This window comes from Macaca thibetana, chromosome 9 (assembly GCF_024542745.1).
Source record: "Macaca thibetana thibetana isolate TM-01 chromosome 9, ASM2454274v1, whole genome shotgun sequence".
Lineage (NCBI taxonomy): Eukaryota > Metazoa > Chordata > Mammalia > Primates > Cercopithecidae > Macaca > Macaca thibetana.
The window spans coordinates 89,865,766-89,880,304 of NC_065586.1; the positions used below are offsets into that span (position 1 = coordinate 89,865,766).

A 14,539-nucleotide genomic window follows, 5' to 3' on the forward strand; every position below is an offset into this window, starting at 1 on the left:
TAAAAGTCTGCTGTCATTCTTATTTTTGTGCCTCTTTGCTTAATGTGCCTTATTTCTCTAGCTTCCTTGGCCTCCCTGAAGTCTCAACTTTTTCTCTTCTACTCAGGTAAATTGTTGGATTTTACCTGAGTTTCCTTTCCCTGCCTTGTCACCTGGAAACTTTCTAAGCAGTAAACTAGGGCATTTATAGGGCTTACTTCATTGTTTTTTCTTTTTCTTTTTCTTTTTTTTTTTTGAGACAGAGTCTAGCTCTGTTGCTCAGGCTGGAGTGCAGTGGTGTGATCTCTGCCCACTGCAAGCTCCGCGTCCCAGGTTCATGACTCTCCTGCCTCAGCCTCCTGAGTAGCTGGGACTACAGGCGCCCGCCACCATGCCAGCTAATTTTTTGTATTTTTAGTAGATACAGGGTTTCACCATGTTAGCCAGGATGGTCTCGATCTCCTGACCTCGTGATCTGCCTACCTTGGCCTCCCAAAGTGCTGGGATTACAGGTGTAAGCCACTGCGCCTGGCCCATTTTTTTTCTTCTTTCAGAGATCAATGTCTGTGTTACCTGTTGTTCAATATCTGGAAACCATTGTTTTTTTTTCTGATTTTCTTTTTAGTTATTTAAAGTGGATGAATAAATCTTGCCCTTGTTACTCCATTTTGGCTGGAAGCAGAAGTTCTGAAATATTAAATCAAAAAATAAATGCCAAAAACATAAAAACCAACTTCTGATTGCAAAAAAAAAAACAACCTTTTTTGTCTGTATCTTAGGATAGTGAGATCATGTTTTTAAAAAAACTCACTGAGTGCCACAGTGTTTGACATTATCTCTTTTCTTACAGGAAACAGGAATCATTCAAACTGAATTTTAAAATCATTGCAAATCAGTGATGGATCAGAAGTTGCAGAGTGCAATCCCGAGTAAAAGTCTTCAAAAATTTTTGCTTCAGGTAACAGAGGAAGGAAAATTGATCTACCACCTTAAAACCCTGATCTAGAAAAAATATATATTCATGATAGAAAGTTACAACTGAGAAAATTTATTTGCCTCTCAATGCTCCTGAATGAAAGGAATTATCCCTTTGTTCCTTGGGAGGACTTGTGTATCTGAGATTGTTGTAATAATCAATAATTTTATTAAAACCTTGACATGATCATCAGGGAGGAGAAATAGAGCAATAGTCAAAACCTGTGTGTTAGTCCAAGATGACTTCTGAAGAAATTACAGCTTCTGTTCTCATACCTGTGACTCAGAGAAAAGTGGTTTCTGCCCAGTCAGCTGCAGATGAAAGTAGTGAAAAGGTCTCAGACATCAATATTTCAAAAGCACATACTGTCAGACAAAGTGGGGAGACTTCTCATACCATCTCACGACTGAACAAACTTAAAGAAGAACCTTCTAGAAGCAACTCGCCAAAGATTCTCTCAATAACAAGGGAGAAAATAGTGAGTGATGAGAACAGTAATGAAAAATGCTGGGAGAAAAGCATGCCAGATTCTGTGAAAAACCTTAACATTAACTGCAACAACATATTGAGAAACCATCAGCATGGCCTTCCTCAAAGACAGTTTTATGAAATGTACAACTCTGTTGTTGAGGAAGACCTGTGTTTAAAAACTGGAATTCTGTCTCCACTGGAAAGAAAGGTGTTCCCTGGAATTCAACTGGAACTAGACAGACCTTCCATGGGCATTAATCCTTTAGGAAATCAGTCAGCAATCATAGAGACAGGCAGAGCAGACCCTGACAGCAGCACGGCAGTATTTCATTTTCATTATGAAGTTGACAGAAGAATGTCAGACACTTTCTGTACCCTATCAGAAAACTTAATTTTAGACGATTGTGGAAATTGTGTACCACTACCTAGGGGTGAGGAGAAGCAAAAGGAAAACTACATGGCATATACCTGTAAACTGATGGAATTGGCCAAAAATTGTGATAATAAGAATGAACAGCTGCAGTGTGATCATTGTGACACCTTGAATGATAAATACTTTTGCTTTGAAGGCTCTTGCCAGAAGGTGGACATGGTATATTCAAGTCATAGCTTTTGTAAGGAAGATTTTACTGACAGTCAAACTGCCAAGACCTTTTTGAGCCATTTTGAGGACTTCCCTGATAATTGTGAAGATGTAGAAGAAGATGCTTTTAAAAGCAAAAAGGAGCGGTCCACTTTGTTAGTCAGGAGATTCTGTAAAAATGACAGAGAAGTTAAGAAATCTGTGTATACCGGAACAAGAGCAATTGTGAGGACTCTGCCTTCTGGCCACATTGGGCTGATTGCATGGAGTTACATAGATCAGAAGAGAAATGGTCCCTTACTGCCTTGTGGGAGAGTAATGGAACCCCTATCAACAGTGGAGATAAAGCAAGGTGGGAGCCGACGTCTGTCAGAAGCCCAGTGGTATCCTGTAAGCATTTGAGTTTCTTTTTACCATTTCTTTAAACTTGCTTTTTTTAAAAAAAATCCAACTTTCAATAGTCTTAATTCATGAGAAATTTTAAGATATGTCAAATTATGATTCTTAGGGTAAGCATTTGTAGTTATTGAAAACATATACTCCAATTGATAGCTATCAAGATTGAGTTGATACTGCAACAACATAAAAGTATGTCAGAAAATATTAGAGGAATTAGAGAGATTTCCTGGTAGTAGAAAAATGGCTCAATTTGTTGATTATCTGTTTGTGTTCTTTTGAGATAAATGCCTGGGTCCTCTTCTATGGTGTAGTTCATTATTGTTTTTAGGTTTCTAGACCTGATGGAACTTAATTCTGATTTTTTACATTTTCCAACTAATGGCCCCACTTCCTTCCCTCTTAAACTTTTTTATGCTATGGATTGCTTTGGGAAAGTAATGAAACCTACGGATTCAGAATAATGTTTTTAATAGAAATAGAAATCATCATAGAGGACAAGTTATGTTGATACACATATATCAAGATTTTAAAAAAATTAACATGGTAATTTAGGTGCTTCTTTATTAATACATTAAATAATAATATCTAGTTATGTGATAACTGTCATAATTTCAAAATAGAATTGGCCCTCTCTATCCTTAGTTTCTATATCCACAGATTCAACCAACTGGATATTGAAAATATTTTTGTAGGAAACAAAAAATAATAATATAACAATAAAAAAACACAAAATTTAAAAACCAATACACTGTAACACTATTTACATAGTGTAAGGTATTTTAAGTAATCTAGAAAAGATTTAAAGTATACAGGAAGATGCAGGTATGTTATATGCAAATACTAGGCCATCTTTTTTTATTTATTTCTTTTTTATTATAGTTTATGTTCTAGGGTACATGTGCACAATGTACAGGTTTGTTACATATGTACACATTTGCCATGTTTGTTTGCTGCACCCATCAACTGGTCATTTACATTAGGTATTTCTCCTAATGCTATCCCTCCCCCATCCCCCCACCCCACAACAGGTCCCAGTGTGTGATGTTCCTCTTCCTGTGTCCAAGTGATCTCATTGTTCAGTTCCCACCTATGAGTGAGAACATGCGGTGTTTGGTTTTCTGTTCTTGCGATAGTTTGCTGAGAATGATGGTTTCCAGCTGCATCCACGTCCCTACAAACGACATGAATTCATCCTTTTTTATGGCTGCTTAGTATTCCATGATGTATATGTGCCACATTTTCTTAATCTAGTCTGTCATTGATGGACATTTGGGTTGGTTCCAAGTCTTTGCTATTGTGAATAGTGCCGCAATAAATATACGTGTGCATGTGTCTTTATAGCAGCATGATTTATAATCCTTTGGGTATATCCCTAGTATGGGATGGCTGGGTCATATGGTATTTCTAGTTCTAGATTCTTGAGGAATTGCCACACTGTCTTCCACATTGGTTGAACTAGTTTACAGTCCCACCAACAGTGTAAAAGTGTTCCTATTTCTCCACATCCTCTCCAGGACCTATTGTTTCCTGATTTTTTAATGATAGCCATTCTAACTGATGTGAGAAAGTATCTCATTGTAGTTTTGATTTGCATTTCTTTGATGGCTAGTGATGATGAGCATTTTTTCCTGTGTCTGTTGGCTGTATGAATGTCTTCTTTTGAGAAGTGTATGTTCATTTCCTTTGCCCACTTTTTGATGGGGTTGTTTGTTTTTTTCTTGTAAATTTGTTTGAGTTCTTTGTAGGTTCTGGATATTAGCCCTTTGCAGATGAGTAGATTGCAAAAATTTTCTCCCATTCTGTAGGTTGCCTGTTCACTCTGATGGTAGTTTCTTTTGCTGTGCAGAAGCTCTTTAGTTTGATTAGATCCCATTTGTCAATTTTGGCTTTTGTTGCCATTGCTTTTGGTGTTTTAGATATGAAGTTCTTGCCCATGCCTATGTCCTGAATAGTATTGCCTAGGTTTTCTTCTAGGGTTTTTATGGTTTTAGGTCTAACATTTAAGTATCTAATCCATCTTGAATTAATATTTGTATAAGGAGTGAGGAAGGGATCCAGTTTCAGCTTTCTACTTATGGCTAGCCAATTTTCCCAGCACCATTTATTAAATAGGGAATCCTTTCCCCATTTCTTGTTTTTGTCAGGTTTGTCAAAGATCAGATGGTTGTAGATGTGTGGTATTATTTCTGAGGGCTCTATTCTGTTCCGTTGGTCTATATCTCTGTTGTGGTACCAGTACCATGCTGTTTTGGTTACTGTACCCTTGTAGTATAGTTTGAAATCAGGTAGCATGATGCCTCCAACTTTGTTCTTTTGACTTAGGATTGTCTTGGCAATGTGGGCTCTTTTTCGGTTCCATATGAACTTTAAAGTAATTTTTTCCAATTCTGTGAAGAAAGTCATTGGTAGCTTAATGGGGATGGCATTGAATCTATAAATTACCTTGGGCAGTATGGCCATTTTCACAATATTCATTCTTCCTATCCATGAGCATGGAATGTTCTTCCATTTGTTTGTCCTCTTTTATTTCACTGAGCAGTGGTTTGTAGTTCTCCTTGAAGAGGTCCTTCACATCCCTTGTACGTTGGATTCCTAGGCATTTTATTCTCTTTGAAGCTATTGTGAATGGGAGTTCATTGGTTATTTGGCTCTCTGTTTGTCTATTATTGGTGTATAAGAATGCTTGTGATTTTTGCACATTGATTTTGTGTCCTGAGACTTTGCTGAAATTGCTTATCCGCTTGAGGAGATTTTTGGCTGAGATGATGGGGTTTTCTAAATATACAATCATGTCATCTGCAAACAGGGATAATTTGACTTCCTTTTGTCCTAATTGAATACCCTTTATTTCTTTCTCTTGCCTGATTGCCCTGGCCAGAACTTCCAACACTATGTTGAATAGGAGTGGTGAGAGAGGGCATCCCTGTCTTGTGCCAGTTTTCGAAGGGAATGCTTCCAGTTTTTGCCCATTCAGTATGATATTGGCTGTGGGTTTGTCATAAATAGCTCTTATTATTTTGAGGTACATTCCATCAATACCGAATTTATTGAGAGTTTTTAGCATGAAGGGCTGTTGAATTTTGTCAAAGGCCTTTTCTGCATCTATTGAGATAATCGTGTGGTTTTTGTCTTTGGTTCTGTTTATATGCTGGATTACGTTTATTGATTTGCATATGTTGAACCAGTCTTGCATCCCAGGGATGAAGCTGACTGGATCATGGTGGAAAAGATTTTTGATCTGCTGCTGGATTCGGTTTGCCAGTGTTTTGTTGAGGATTTTTGCATCAATGTTCATCAGGGATATTGGTCTAAAATTCTCTTTTTTTGTCGTATCTCTGCCAGGCTTTGGTATCAGGATGATGTTGGCCCATAAAATGAGTTAGGGAGGATTCCCTCTTTTTCTATTGATTGGAATAATTTCAGATCAATATTCAGAATGGTACCAGCTCCTCCTTGTACCTCTGGTGGAATTCAGCTGTGAATCCGTCTGGTCCTTGACTTTTTTTGGTTGGTAGACAATTAATTATGGCCTCAATTTCAGAGCCTGCTATTGGTCTACTCAGGGATTCAGCCATCTTACATAAGGGACTTGAGCATCCTTGAAATTTGGTATTCGAGGGGGTAGGTGGCAGTTCTGGAACCAGTTCCTCTCAGATACTGAGGGATAATTGTAGTGATGAATATAAGTCCTTATATTCATAAGTATAGATTGTATACTTTTGTGTATATTGGATTATGTATATATACTTATGTATATATAGTATGGATTGCCTGAAATTTTCTCAATTTTAGCACTGTAAATTCCACGTCCTGGAAAACCATTCAGACCAAACCAGGGCAGTTGGTCACCCTAAATATCAATAACAGTTTAGGACATCTGTCACAACTGTAATAGGATATGGAAATATCTGTGACTTCTATTGGTAACAAGATCACAGTTACTATTACTGCTACTGAAGTTTGTTGCCTATTTTCAGAATTAAAGGAAGTGCTAAATTTCCTTTGAGATTAATGAAAATAATGAATCATTTTTTTTTTCCTCAACCAGATTTTCAGGTCCTCTGAATTCTGTACATGGTCTCCCCTCTGTAAGAATCCTGCTCTAGAAATACACATGGTCAGGCTGCCTGCCCTCAGACCTTATCTGTACATCTGAGGACAGTGCCATATGCCATCTTGGATTTTTTTATCCTGAAAACTCTTGCTTCCTTCAGTCATTCTCTATATGAAACTGTTTCTAGAACTCTCACATTCCAATTCTTCACAAGTCCTTTAAAACCTGGCCCTAGAAATAAGCACCTGGTCTGGAGAAACATCCTTTTTATTGAAATATAAGTGCTATATTTTTACTTTCATCATCATCATCATTGTATTTAGTCTGTTCTCATGATGCTAATAAAGACATACCCAAGACTGGGTAATTTACAGAGAAACAGAGGTTCAATAGACTCAGTTCCACATGGTTGAGGAAGCCAAACAGTCATGGTGGAAGGCAGAGGAGGAGCAAAGACATGTCTTATATGGTGGCAGGCAAGAAATCATGTGCAGGGGAACTCCCATGTATGAAACCATCATATCTTATGAGACTTATTCACTACCATGAGAAAACTATGGGGGAAACTGCCCCCATGATTCAATTATCTCCACCTGACCCTGCCCTTGACACATGGGGATTATTACAATTCAAGGTGAGATTTGGGTGGGGACACAGCCCAACCATATGAGTCATCAGTCAGCGTAGCTAACATTTATTGAGCATTCAACAAATGCCAGATATTGAGCTAAATAATTTACATATTCCACGTTGTACAGTCATCTTAACTACCTTATGATTTTGGTATGATAATTAACCCTATTGTATTGCTAACCAAACTGATTTCCTGGGTAATTATGTACCTCATCCAAGGTTACTTAGCTAGTAAGTGAAATAACTAAGATTTAATCCAGGCAGCTGACACTCTTAAGTAGTTTCTTAAGATCCAGACAGGAATAAAATTCAGAGGAAGCTTTTAAAAGAATGGGAGAATTCTGTTCATTTCAGCATCTGTTGATTGAGTGATCCCATTCACTGATGCTCATAGCATCTCAGACTTGGCCATGTTAGATATGGTGATTGTAACCCTGCTTACACATCACAGTCACTGTCCAGACCCCTCCCCAGGCCCTTTGAATCAGAATCACCGGGATAGGGCACAGCGTGAGTATTTTTTTCAAAGTTCTTTTGGTGATTCTATAGATTCTATGGAATTGAGAACCATTGGCTAGGAGTTTAAACAGAGTTCTTTGCTTTTTGATCAGGACATTTCAGGAATATTTGCCCTTCCCTAAAATCCCTGACATTGCTTGGGTTCTTAGGAACATTTGGGCTGACCTGGGAACCTGCCTGAAAAGTGAAAGCCCACAGGTTCTTCTCTATACAGTTGACCACTCACCCCGTCCAGTGTCTAGGATGTGTTTCTGTGTCTCTTGACCTGATTCCACATGAAACCTGAATCACAGACAAGGAGCCTGTCACCAGCATGCCTGTTCTGCTCAACACTAGATGACTTGCACAGCATCTCCCTGCCATGAAACTGCTGCTGAGAGCAACATGTCATCTTAGTTAAAAATGCAGTGGTTTAAAAAATCATGTACACTCGAACATTAAGAGCACAATCAAAATTTAAATATAGCAAAGTGAATGGAAATAGGTTGCTTTAGAACCTTTATCATGGTTTCCCTATGAGGGTTGTGAATCGGGTGTAAATTTCAGAACAATTTTTGGTATGCCCATACTCTTCTCCAGTTTTTCGTTTTCTATAGCCCTGCTGCTATTTCTTCTGAACTTGTTCACTGATCCTCAGCTCAAACCTGCCGTTGTTCATCAAAGGCCCTGTGATGGTTAATTTCTAATTAAAAAGGACCAAAGGGATGATGCAAATTGTCTCTTCCCTGCTTCTTAGTCTCTGGAGGCTGGGAGAGGTTGCCACACCTCTGTCAGAGTAGACTCCAGGAACTTTTATCCCCTTGGTCTGAGCAGGCTTGGAGGAGGTTATTGGCATTTTTATTAACCATTAAGATGCAGCTGGGGAATAGGCTGGTTGTCCTGCCCTTTCTTAAGGGGGATTTCTAAAGGGGGGCCCTTTCTGAATATTCAAACCACACCATATCAGGAATGAATCAGTATTTTCTAAGGTATGGTATTCTGTATATCTTGTTTTTTAGTTTAGAAACTGGTAGAAATTCTCAAAAGTTGTACAGGTGGATTATAACTAGTTTCCCCCAGCTCCTATCAATTACTTTCTTCAAAGATGCAGATCTTAATGATATGCTCCTTTTCCTATGTTTTCATTATTTCGTATGTGTCCATTCTAGTTCCTCAATCAGATTGTAAGTCGATTAAGGGCAAGAAATAGGTTCTGCATTTTTTCACTCATATTGCAAGCATAATGCCAAGTACATAGAGAATAAAGGCAATATCATGTTTAGAAATAGTCTCTGGAGTCAGTTGACTTGAATTTAAATTGTGACCCTCACTCCATCACTGACTGGCCATGTGAATTCTGGTACACGGTTTGACCTTTGTTCCTAATTACCCTTTTTAAAAACTGAGAATAATGGTGTTATTGTGGCTTTAAATGAGATGCTACTCACCACACAGTTCTAGCAAGGAGTGAGTGCTGCTCTGCTCACTCTGGCCATTGTGGATATGCTTTGTCGAGAACACATTTCCACCACCTTCTGCTGTTTGTCTTCTCACTCAGGGATGTTTACAGTGGTATGAATTTGAATTCATGCTTCTCAATCTATAGTGTGGTGGTTTGAACAATCCTTCCCACACATTTAAAGAATGTGCTATCTGTCCAATTAATTCCTTGACCCTCGCATTAAACATGTTTTTTTCTAGGATGCCTTGGTCAGAATGACCCATTTAATTTATATTTGCACAGCTGTGTAGAGAAGAATGGATTCGAATAGAAAACATTAATGAAGATTAATGCTTGCTGACATACTAACTACTGGTATCCTCCTTCTCCTCCTCATAAGAAATTAAAACCCTATCCCTTATCCAGTTACAGTCATACTCCCTCTCTCCTGCTCTGAAATAAGACAGGATATTTTGATGGGTGGCTAAAGTCCCCAGGTTAAAGATTGGTTAGGGGTGTTTTTCCTTTTAAAAAAAATTCTCAATCTGCCTGTATTTTGAGGAGTTTAGATACATATAGTTATCTTGAATGTGAAGTACAAGAAGTTTCTGCTTCTGCCTTGCTGGAATTGCTCATGTAACCCGAGCTCCACATGCACTCAGAGAATGTGAAGGTGCCAGGGCAGAAATTCCACTGGCTCCTGTATTATCACTTCACTTATTTCCCTTCTTTGTTCCACAAGAAGATTTACTGTACAAGAATATGTATGACAAAATAGAAAAAAAAACTCAGATAAAATAAAGAGTAAAAAACAAAGAATAAAAATGAAAAGTAAAGAATGAATAAAAAAATTTTAAATCAGTCTAGAAAAGCTATAATTTAAAAAGGAAGGTCAAAAGTAGCTTCTGTATTGCTGCTTCTTATTTTACTTTCTTCCTTTTAAAATGTGCCTTTCTTCTTCATACTTCACTCTCAAGAACAGAAAATTAAACCTAAGAGGCAATTATTTTTTGAGTGTTTCACAAAAATACCTTTGTTGGTATACATGTCCTTGATTCTAAATTTTGTCTCTTTCAAATTGAAGAGACCTGAACCTTAGGGGAGAGCCAATGTCTGTTACATGTAAAGGGGCAAACCAGTAATAAATTCATCTTCTAAGTGGTAGTTTTTATGGATGATAAAATATCCATCAAGCCACACTGTTCAATGTTGTCAGGGATTGCTGTTGAGATAGCAACATGTCTTGTTTTCTGGTCTGGAAATTTGGTTGCCCTGGAGCTAGGATACAGTTTGGACCTTGAGATAATTAAAATTTCGTGGGGTGCTTAGGCTTAGCTGGAAGCCTGTGCTTGGTGATTTGCCAGGCTGCCCCTTTCATCACAAAGGGTAGTGCTGGGTTGATGACATGGGTATAGGATGATGCTGGTCCCTTCCTGTTGAGCACAGTGAAAGGGAATCCAGCTTCCTCTCAGCTCCTGTGCAGTTTCGTCACGTCTAGTGCCTCAGTGGAAAATATGATGACTGTCAGAGTCCAGCTTTGTGATGATTGGACTGCTTTCCCTTATTAGCTGCATGGTGCACTATGGGATAAATGTCCCCCTGCATATCTGTAGTTATACCAGCCCTTTGGCTAAGATTTAGTAAGAGCGGGAGTGAAAAACCTTGACTCTGGATTCCAGTGTAAGGTAAATGCACTGTGGCCACTGTTATTCTCATAGTAGTCTTGGGACAGTATCAGCATTAGGATTATTATTATTTTTCTTTTCCCTAGATGTCCTACACAATGGGAATTGGCAGCTGGAGAGGCCCCATCCCTGAAATTGGGCCATGGTAGTATGTGGCCTGAAAAGAATTAGATCCAATGGGCGAGGATAAAACCATCTGGTGAAACCCTAATCTGCTCTACAACCTGTATTTTACAGAGTGGGGACTCAAGCTGCCCTCTGAATGACCTCTGAAAAGTCATGAGTCATAGAAGTGGCCCCGTCTGAGCTTAATGGAGTCCTGGGGTTAGAGAGGAGGTTTATCACCCTGTTGCCCAAATGATTCAGCATTCAAGGATTTGAAGCATCAGTGGGGGGGCAGGTGCACCCACTGACCCCCATGACTAGACTAACTGGTGGCTCAGACAGGGTCCTCTCTCAAAAGCTGTTCTCAGACAGCAGGGCTGGGCTTATTTTCTGGCACCATGACAGCCAAATGGTGCCCCTTTCAGTGGTTCTTTATTCTAGTGGCTTGCCTGAACACATTCAGAGCCTCATATTAAATATGGGTCTTCTAGAGCTCAGGCACCAGAACCCTGAACCCCTAACCCCAAGGCTCAGTCCCCTACAAAGAACCCCAAACCCTTCCTTCTTGTTTAGGCCATCACTTCTCAAACCCTCAGAAAGCTCAGCAGAAAACCCCCTCAGCCTTCAGCAACACAAAGTCATGCTCTCATCTTTTAAGGATAGGGAAAGCCAGTCCTTTGAAACACAATAGCAGATTTCCTTGAAGGGGAGGAGAAATGCTTTGGTTTCTTCTTATTTTTTTGTAACAGCTTTATTGACATATAATTCACATGCCATACAATTCACCCAGTTAAATTATACAATTCAGTAGTTTTAAATATGTTCACAGATATGTGCAGGCATCACTACAGTCAATCTTAGAACATTTTCATCATCTCAAAAGGCAACCCTGTTTCTTTTAGCTATCACCCTCCATCGCCCCATCCTGTGCCTCTCTCCCAGCCCTAAGCAATCACTAATCCACTTGCTGTCTCTATAGATTTCTCTATTCTGGATGTTTATATGAATGGACTTTTATAGTGTTTGGTCTTGTGACTGGCTTCTTGCACTTAGCATAATCTTTTCAAGGTTAAAGTTTCATTTATACTGTAGCATGAATCAGTACTTCATACTTTTCACTGCTGAATAATATTTCATTGTATGATTATGCCCCATTTTATTGATCTATTCACAAATTGTTGGACATTGACTTGTTTCCACTTTTGGATTATTATGAATAATACTGCTGTGAGCATTCTAGCAGAAGTTTTTGTGTGGATATAATTCCCATTGCTTTTGGATAAATACCGAGGATTGGAATTGCTGGGTCACTTGATAACTCTGTTTAATCTTTTCAGCAATGGCCAGACTGTTTTCCAAAACAGCTGCACATTTTACGTTCCCACCAGCAATGTAAAAGTGTTCTGGTTTCTCCATATCTTTTTTTTTTTTTTCCTGGAGACACAGTCTTGCTCTGTTGCCCAGGCTGGAGTGCAGTGCCACGATCTGGACTCACTGCAACCTCCGCCTCCTGGGTTCAAGCAATTCTCCTGCCTCAGCTTCCCGAGTATTTGGGATTACAGGTGAGTGCCACCACGCCCTGCTAATTTTTATATTTTTAGTAGAGACAGGGTGTCGCCATATTGGCCAGGCTGGTCTCAAACTCCTGACCTCAGGTGATCCACCCACTTTGGCCTCCCAAAGTGGTGGAATTACAGGTGTGAGCCACTGCACCCAGCCCAATTTCTCCACATCTTGAACAATGTTTCTTATTGTCTGTCTTTTGGTTATAGCCATCCTAGTGGGTATAAACTGATATTTCATTGTTTTGATTTGCATCTTCCTGAAGGCAAATGATGTTGAACATCCTTTCATGTGCTCTTAGCCATAGGTGAAATTCTTTGCTCATTTTTAAATTGAGGTGTCTTTTATATTTTTGATATATATTCTGGATATAAGTTCATTATCAGATATATGATTTGCAAAATAGATTTAGATATATGTATAGGTATAGATATATGAATGAAGATAAAGAAAGTGGCAAAGGAGGTTTACACTTTTACTTACAGTGGAGATTGTTAAACATGTCCCTTGGACATTCATCTCCTTCTCAATGTTTCTCACATTATTCTACCAGCAACAACTTTCAAATATGATTAAAATATATATATTTTTTGTAGTGGCAAGATCTTGCTGTGTTGCCCAGGCTAGTCTCCAACTTCTGGCCTCAAATGATCCTCCTGCCTCAGCCTCGGAAAGTACTGGGATTACAGGCATGCGCCACTGTGCCTGGCCCCAAATATGATTTTAAAGATTTTCCAACTTCTCCAGATTCTCCCAAACTCCAGTCCACATAGCTTTTCTTTTTTTTCCCTCCTCCCTTTCTGCCTAAATGTTATTATCTAAATTGTTTTTCTTATTATCCAAACTCTGCACCCCAGTACAGTGGCTGGGAATGAGATTGTCAGTCCACAACCTTGGGCACAAGGATATCATCCAACACAGTGATGGTTAAGGAAGAGGTCGCCACATCACAATAATGCACTCTGTTATGCACAGGTACAAGCAGGGCCATCACTAGGGTGAGATGAGTGAGTGTCTCACCCTTGTGCACCTTCTCTCAGGGTCTCAGAAGTGCCACCCATATACTTCTTAGTGAGTGCCTCCTTAAATTGTGAGTGCTGGGCAGCTCTCTTATCTCACTCTAGTCCCAGCCTTGGTACAAGGGCCTAAGGGAGTCCATGGTTTAGAAATGAATACCATCTTCCTAGTTCAGGAATGACCTTGACTGAACCCTCATATACATCAATACAGATATTTGTAAAATAAAAGCTAAGAGTGGCTTCTGCATTTTTAAATGGTTGAAAAAATCAAAAGAAGAATACTATTTCATGACATGAAAATTATATAGAATGGAAATTTTATTGTTCATTAATAAGGGTTATGGAACACAGCCACACTCATTCTTTTATGTATTGTCTGTTGGTGCTTTTACCCTCTAATGGCAAAGTTAAATAGCTGCCAGACACTGTGTGACCTGCAGAAACTAAAATATTTGTTATCTTGTCCTTTACATGAAACCTTTGCCTATCCTTGGCTTAGAACATTCCTCGCTACCTGGCTAACTCCTATTCAGGTTTCAGGCCTGAGCTTAGTTTCACATTCTCTTGGTGGTTTTCTCCGCCAGCCCCCAACTCGCATCCTGGACCCTAGGCCAGAGTTTCTGACAGTCAGTGCTCAATATGTATTTCTCAAATGAATCTTTGAATTATAAATGAAGAAGGACGGTTTCCACCCACTTCTGCTGTCTCCTTCTTTCCTTCTTCAGAACCGCTGCAGGCTTGTTAGCTGTCCTCCCCTTGACCCTCAGAGCTTGGAACTAGTTCTTTTGTGCAATACTTGTAGGACAGAATCAGGATTTTCCATTGAAATTTAAAAGGGTCTTTTTCAGTCCTGCAAACCCAGAAGTCCATGCTTGTCATCTCCCCAGACTTGGCCTGAAAGGTCATGTTTTCATCTCCTTGTCCCTGGCTCCCCATTTCAACTGACTGTTAGAACCCTTGAGAAAGTTTCTGGATCCTTTTTGCTTCCAAGGGATCACCTGAGACTGCTGTGTGCTTCAGTGGGCCAAGAAGGAAAGATGCCCCGCGATCTCAAGACCCCAGAGCTCTGTCTCTGCTCTTCAGAACCCCCAGTGCTTCCTAGAGAGCGTTTTCCCCATGGACTGGAGGGAGTC

The 14,539-nt window shown here is 39.4% G+C and overlaps 1 protein-coding gene across 3 annotated transcripts in view; it reads left to right on the forward strand.

Annotated features, from left to right (window-relative positions):
* Positions 1-14,539, forward strand: part of PLCE1 (phospholipase C epsilon 1) — a 344,763-nt gene that overhangs the window by 37,027 nt on the left and 293,197 nt on the right. For all 3 annotated transcript variants that reach the window (XM_050802709.1, XM_050802707.1, XM_050802708.1), the window contains exon 2: positions 830-2,399. In XM_050802709.1, the coding sequence (XP_050658666.1) occupies positions 1,194-2,399 (1,206 nt within the window). In that variant the 5' untranslated portion in view covers positions 830-1,193. The remainder of the gene's footprint in view (positions 1-829; positions 2,400-14,539) is intronic.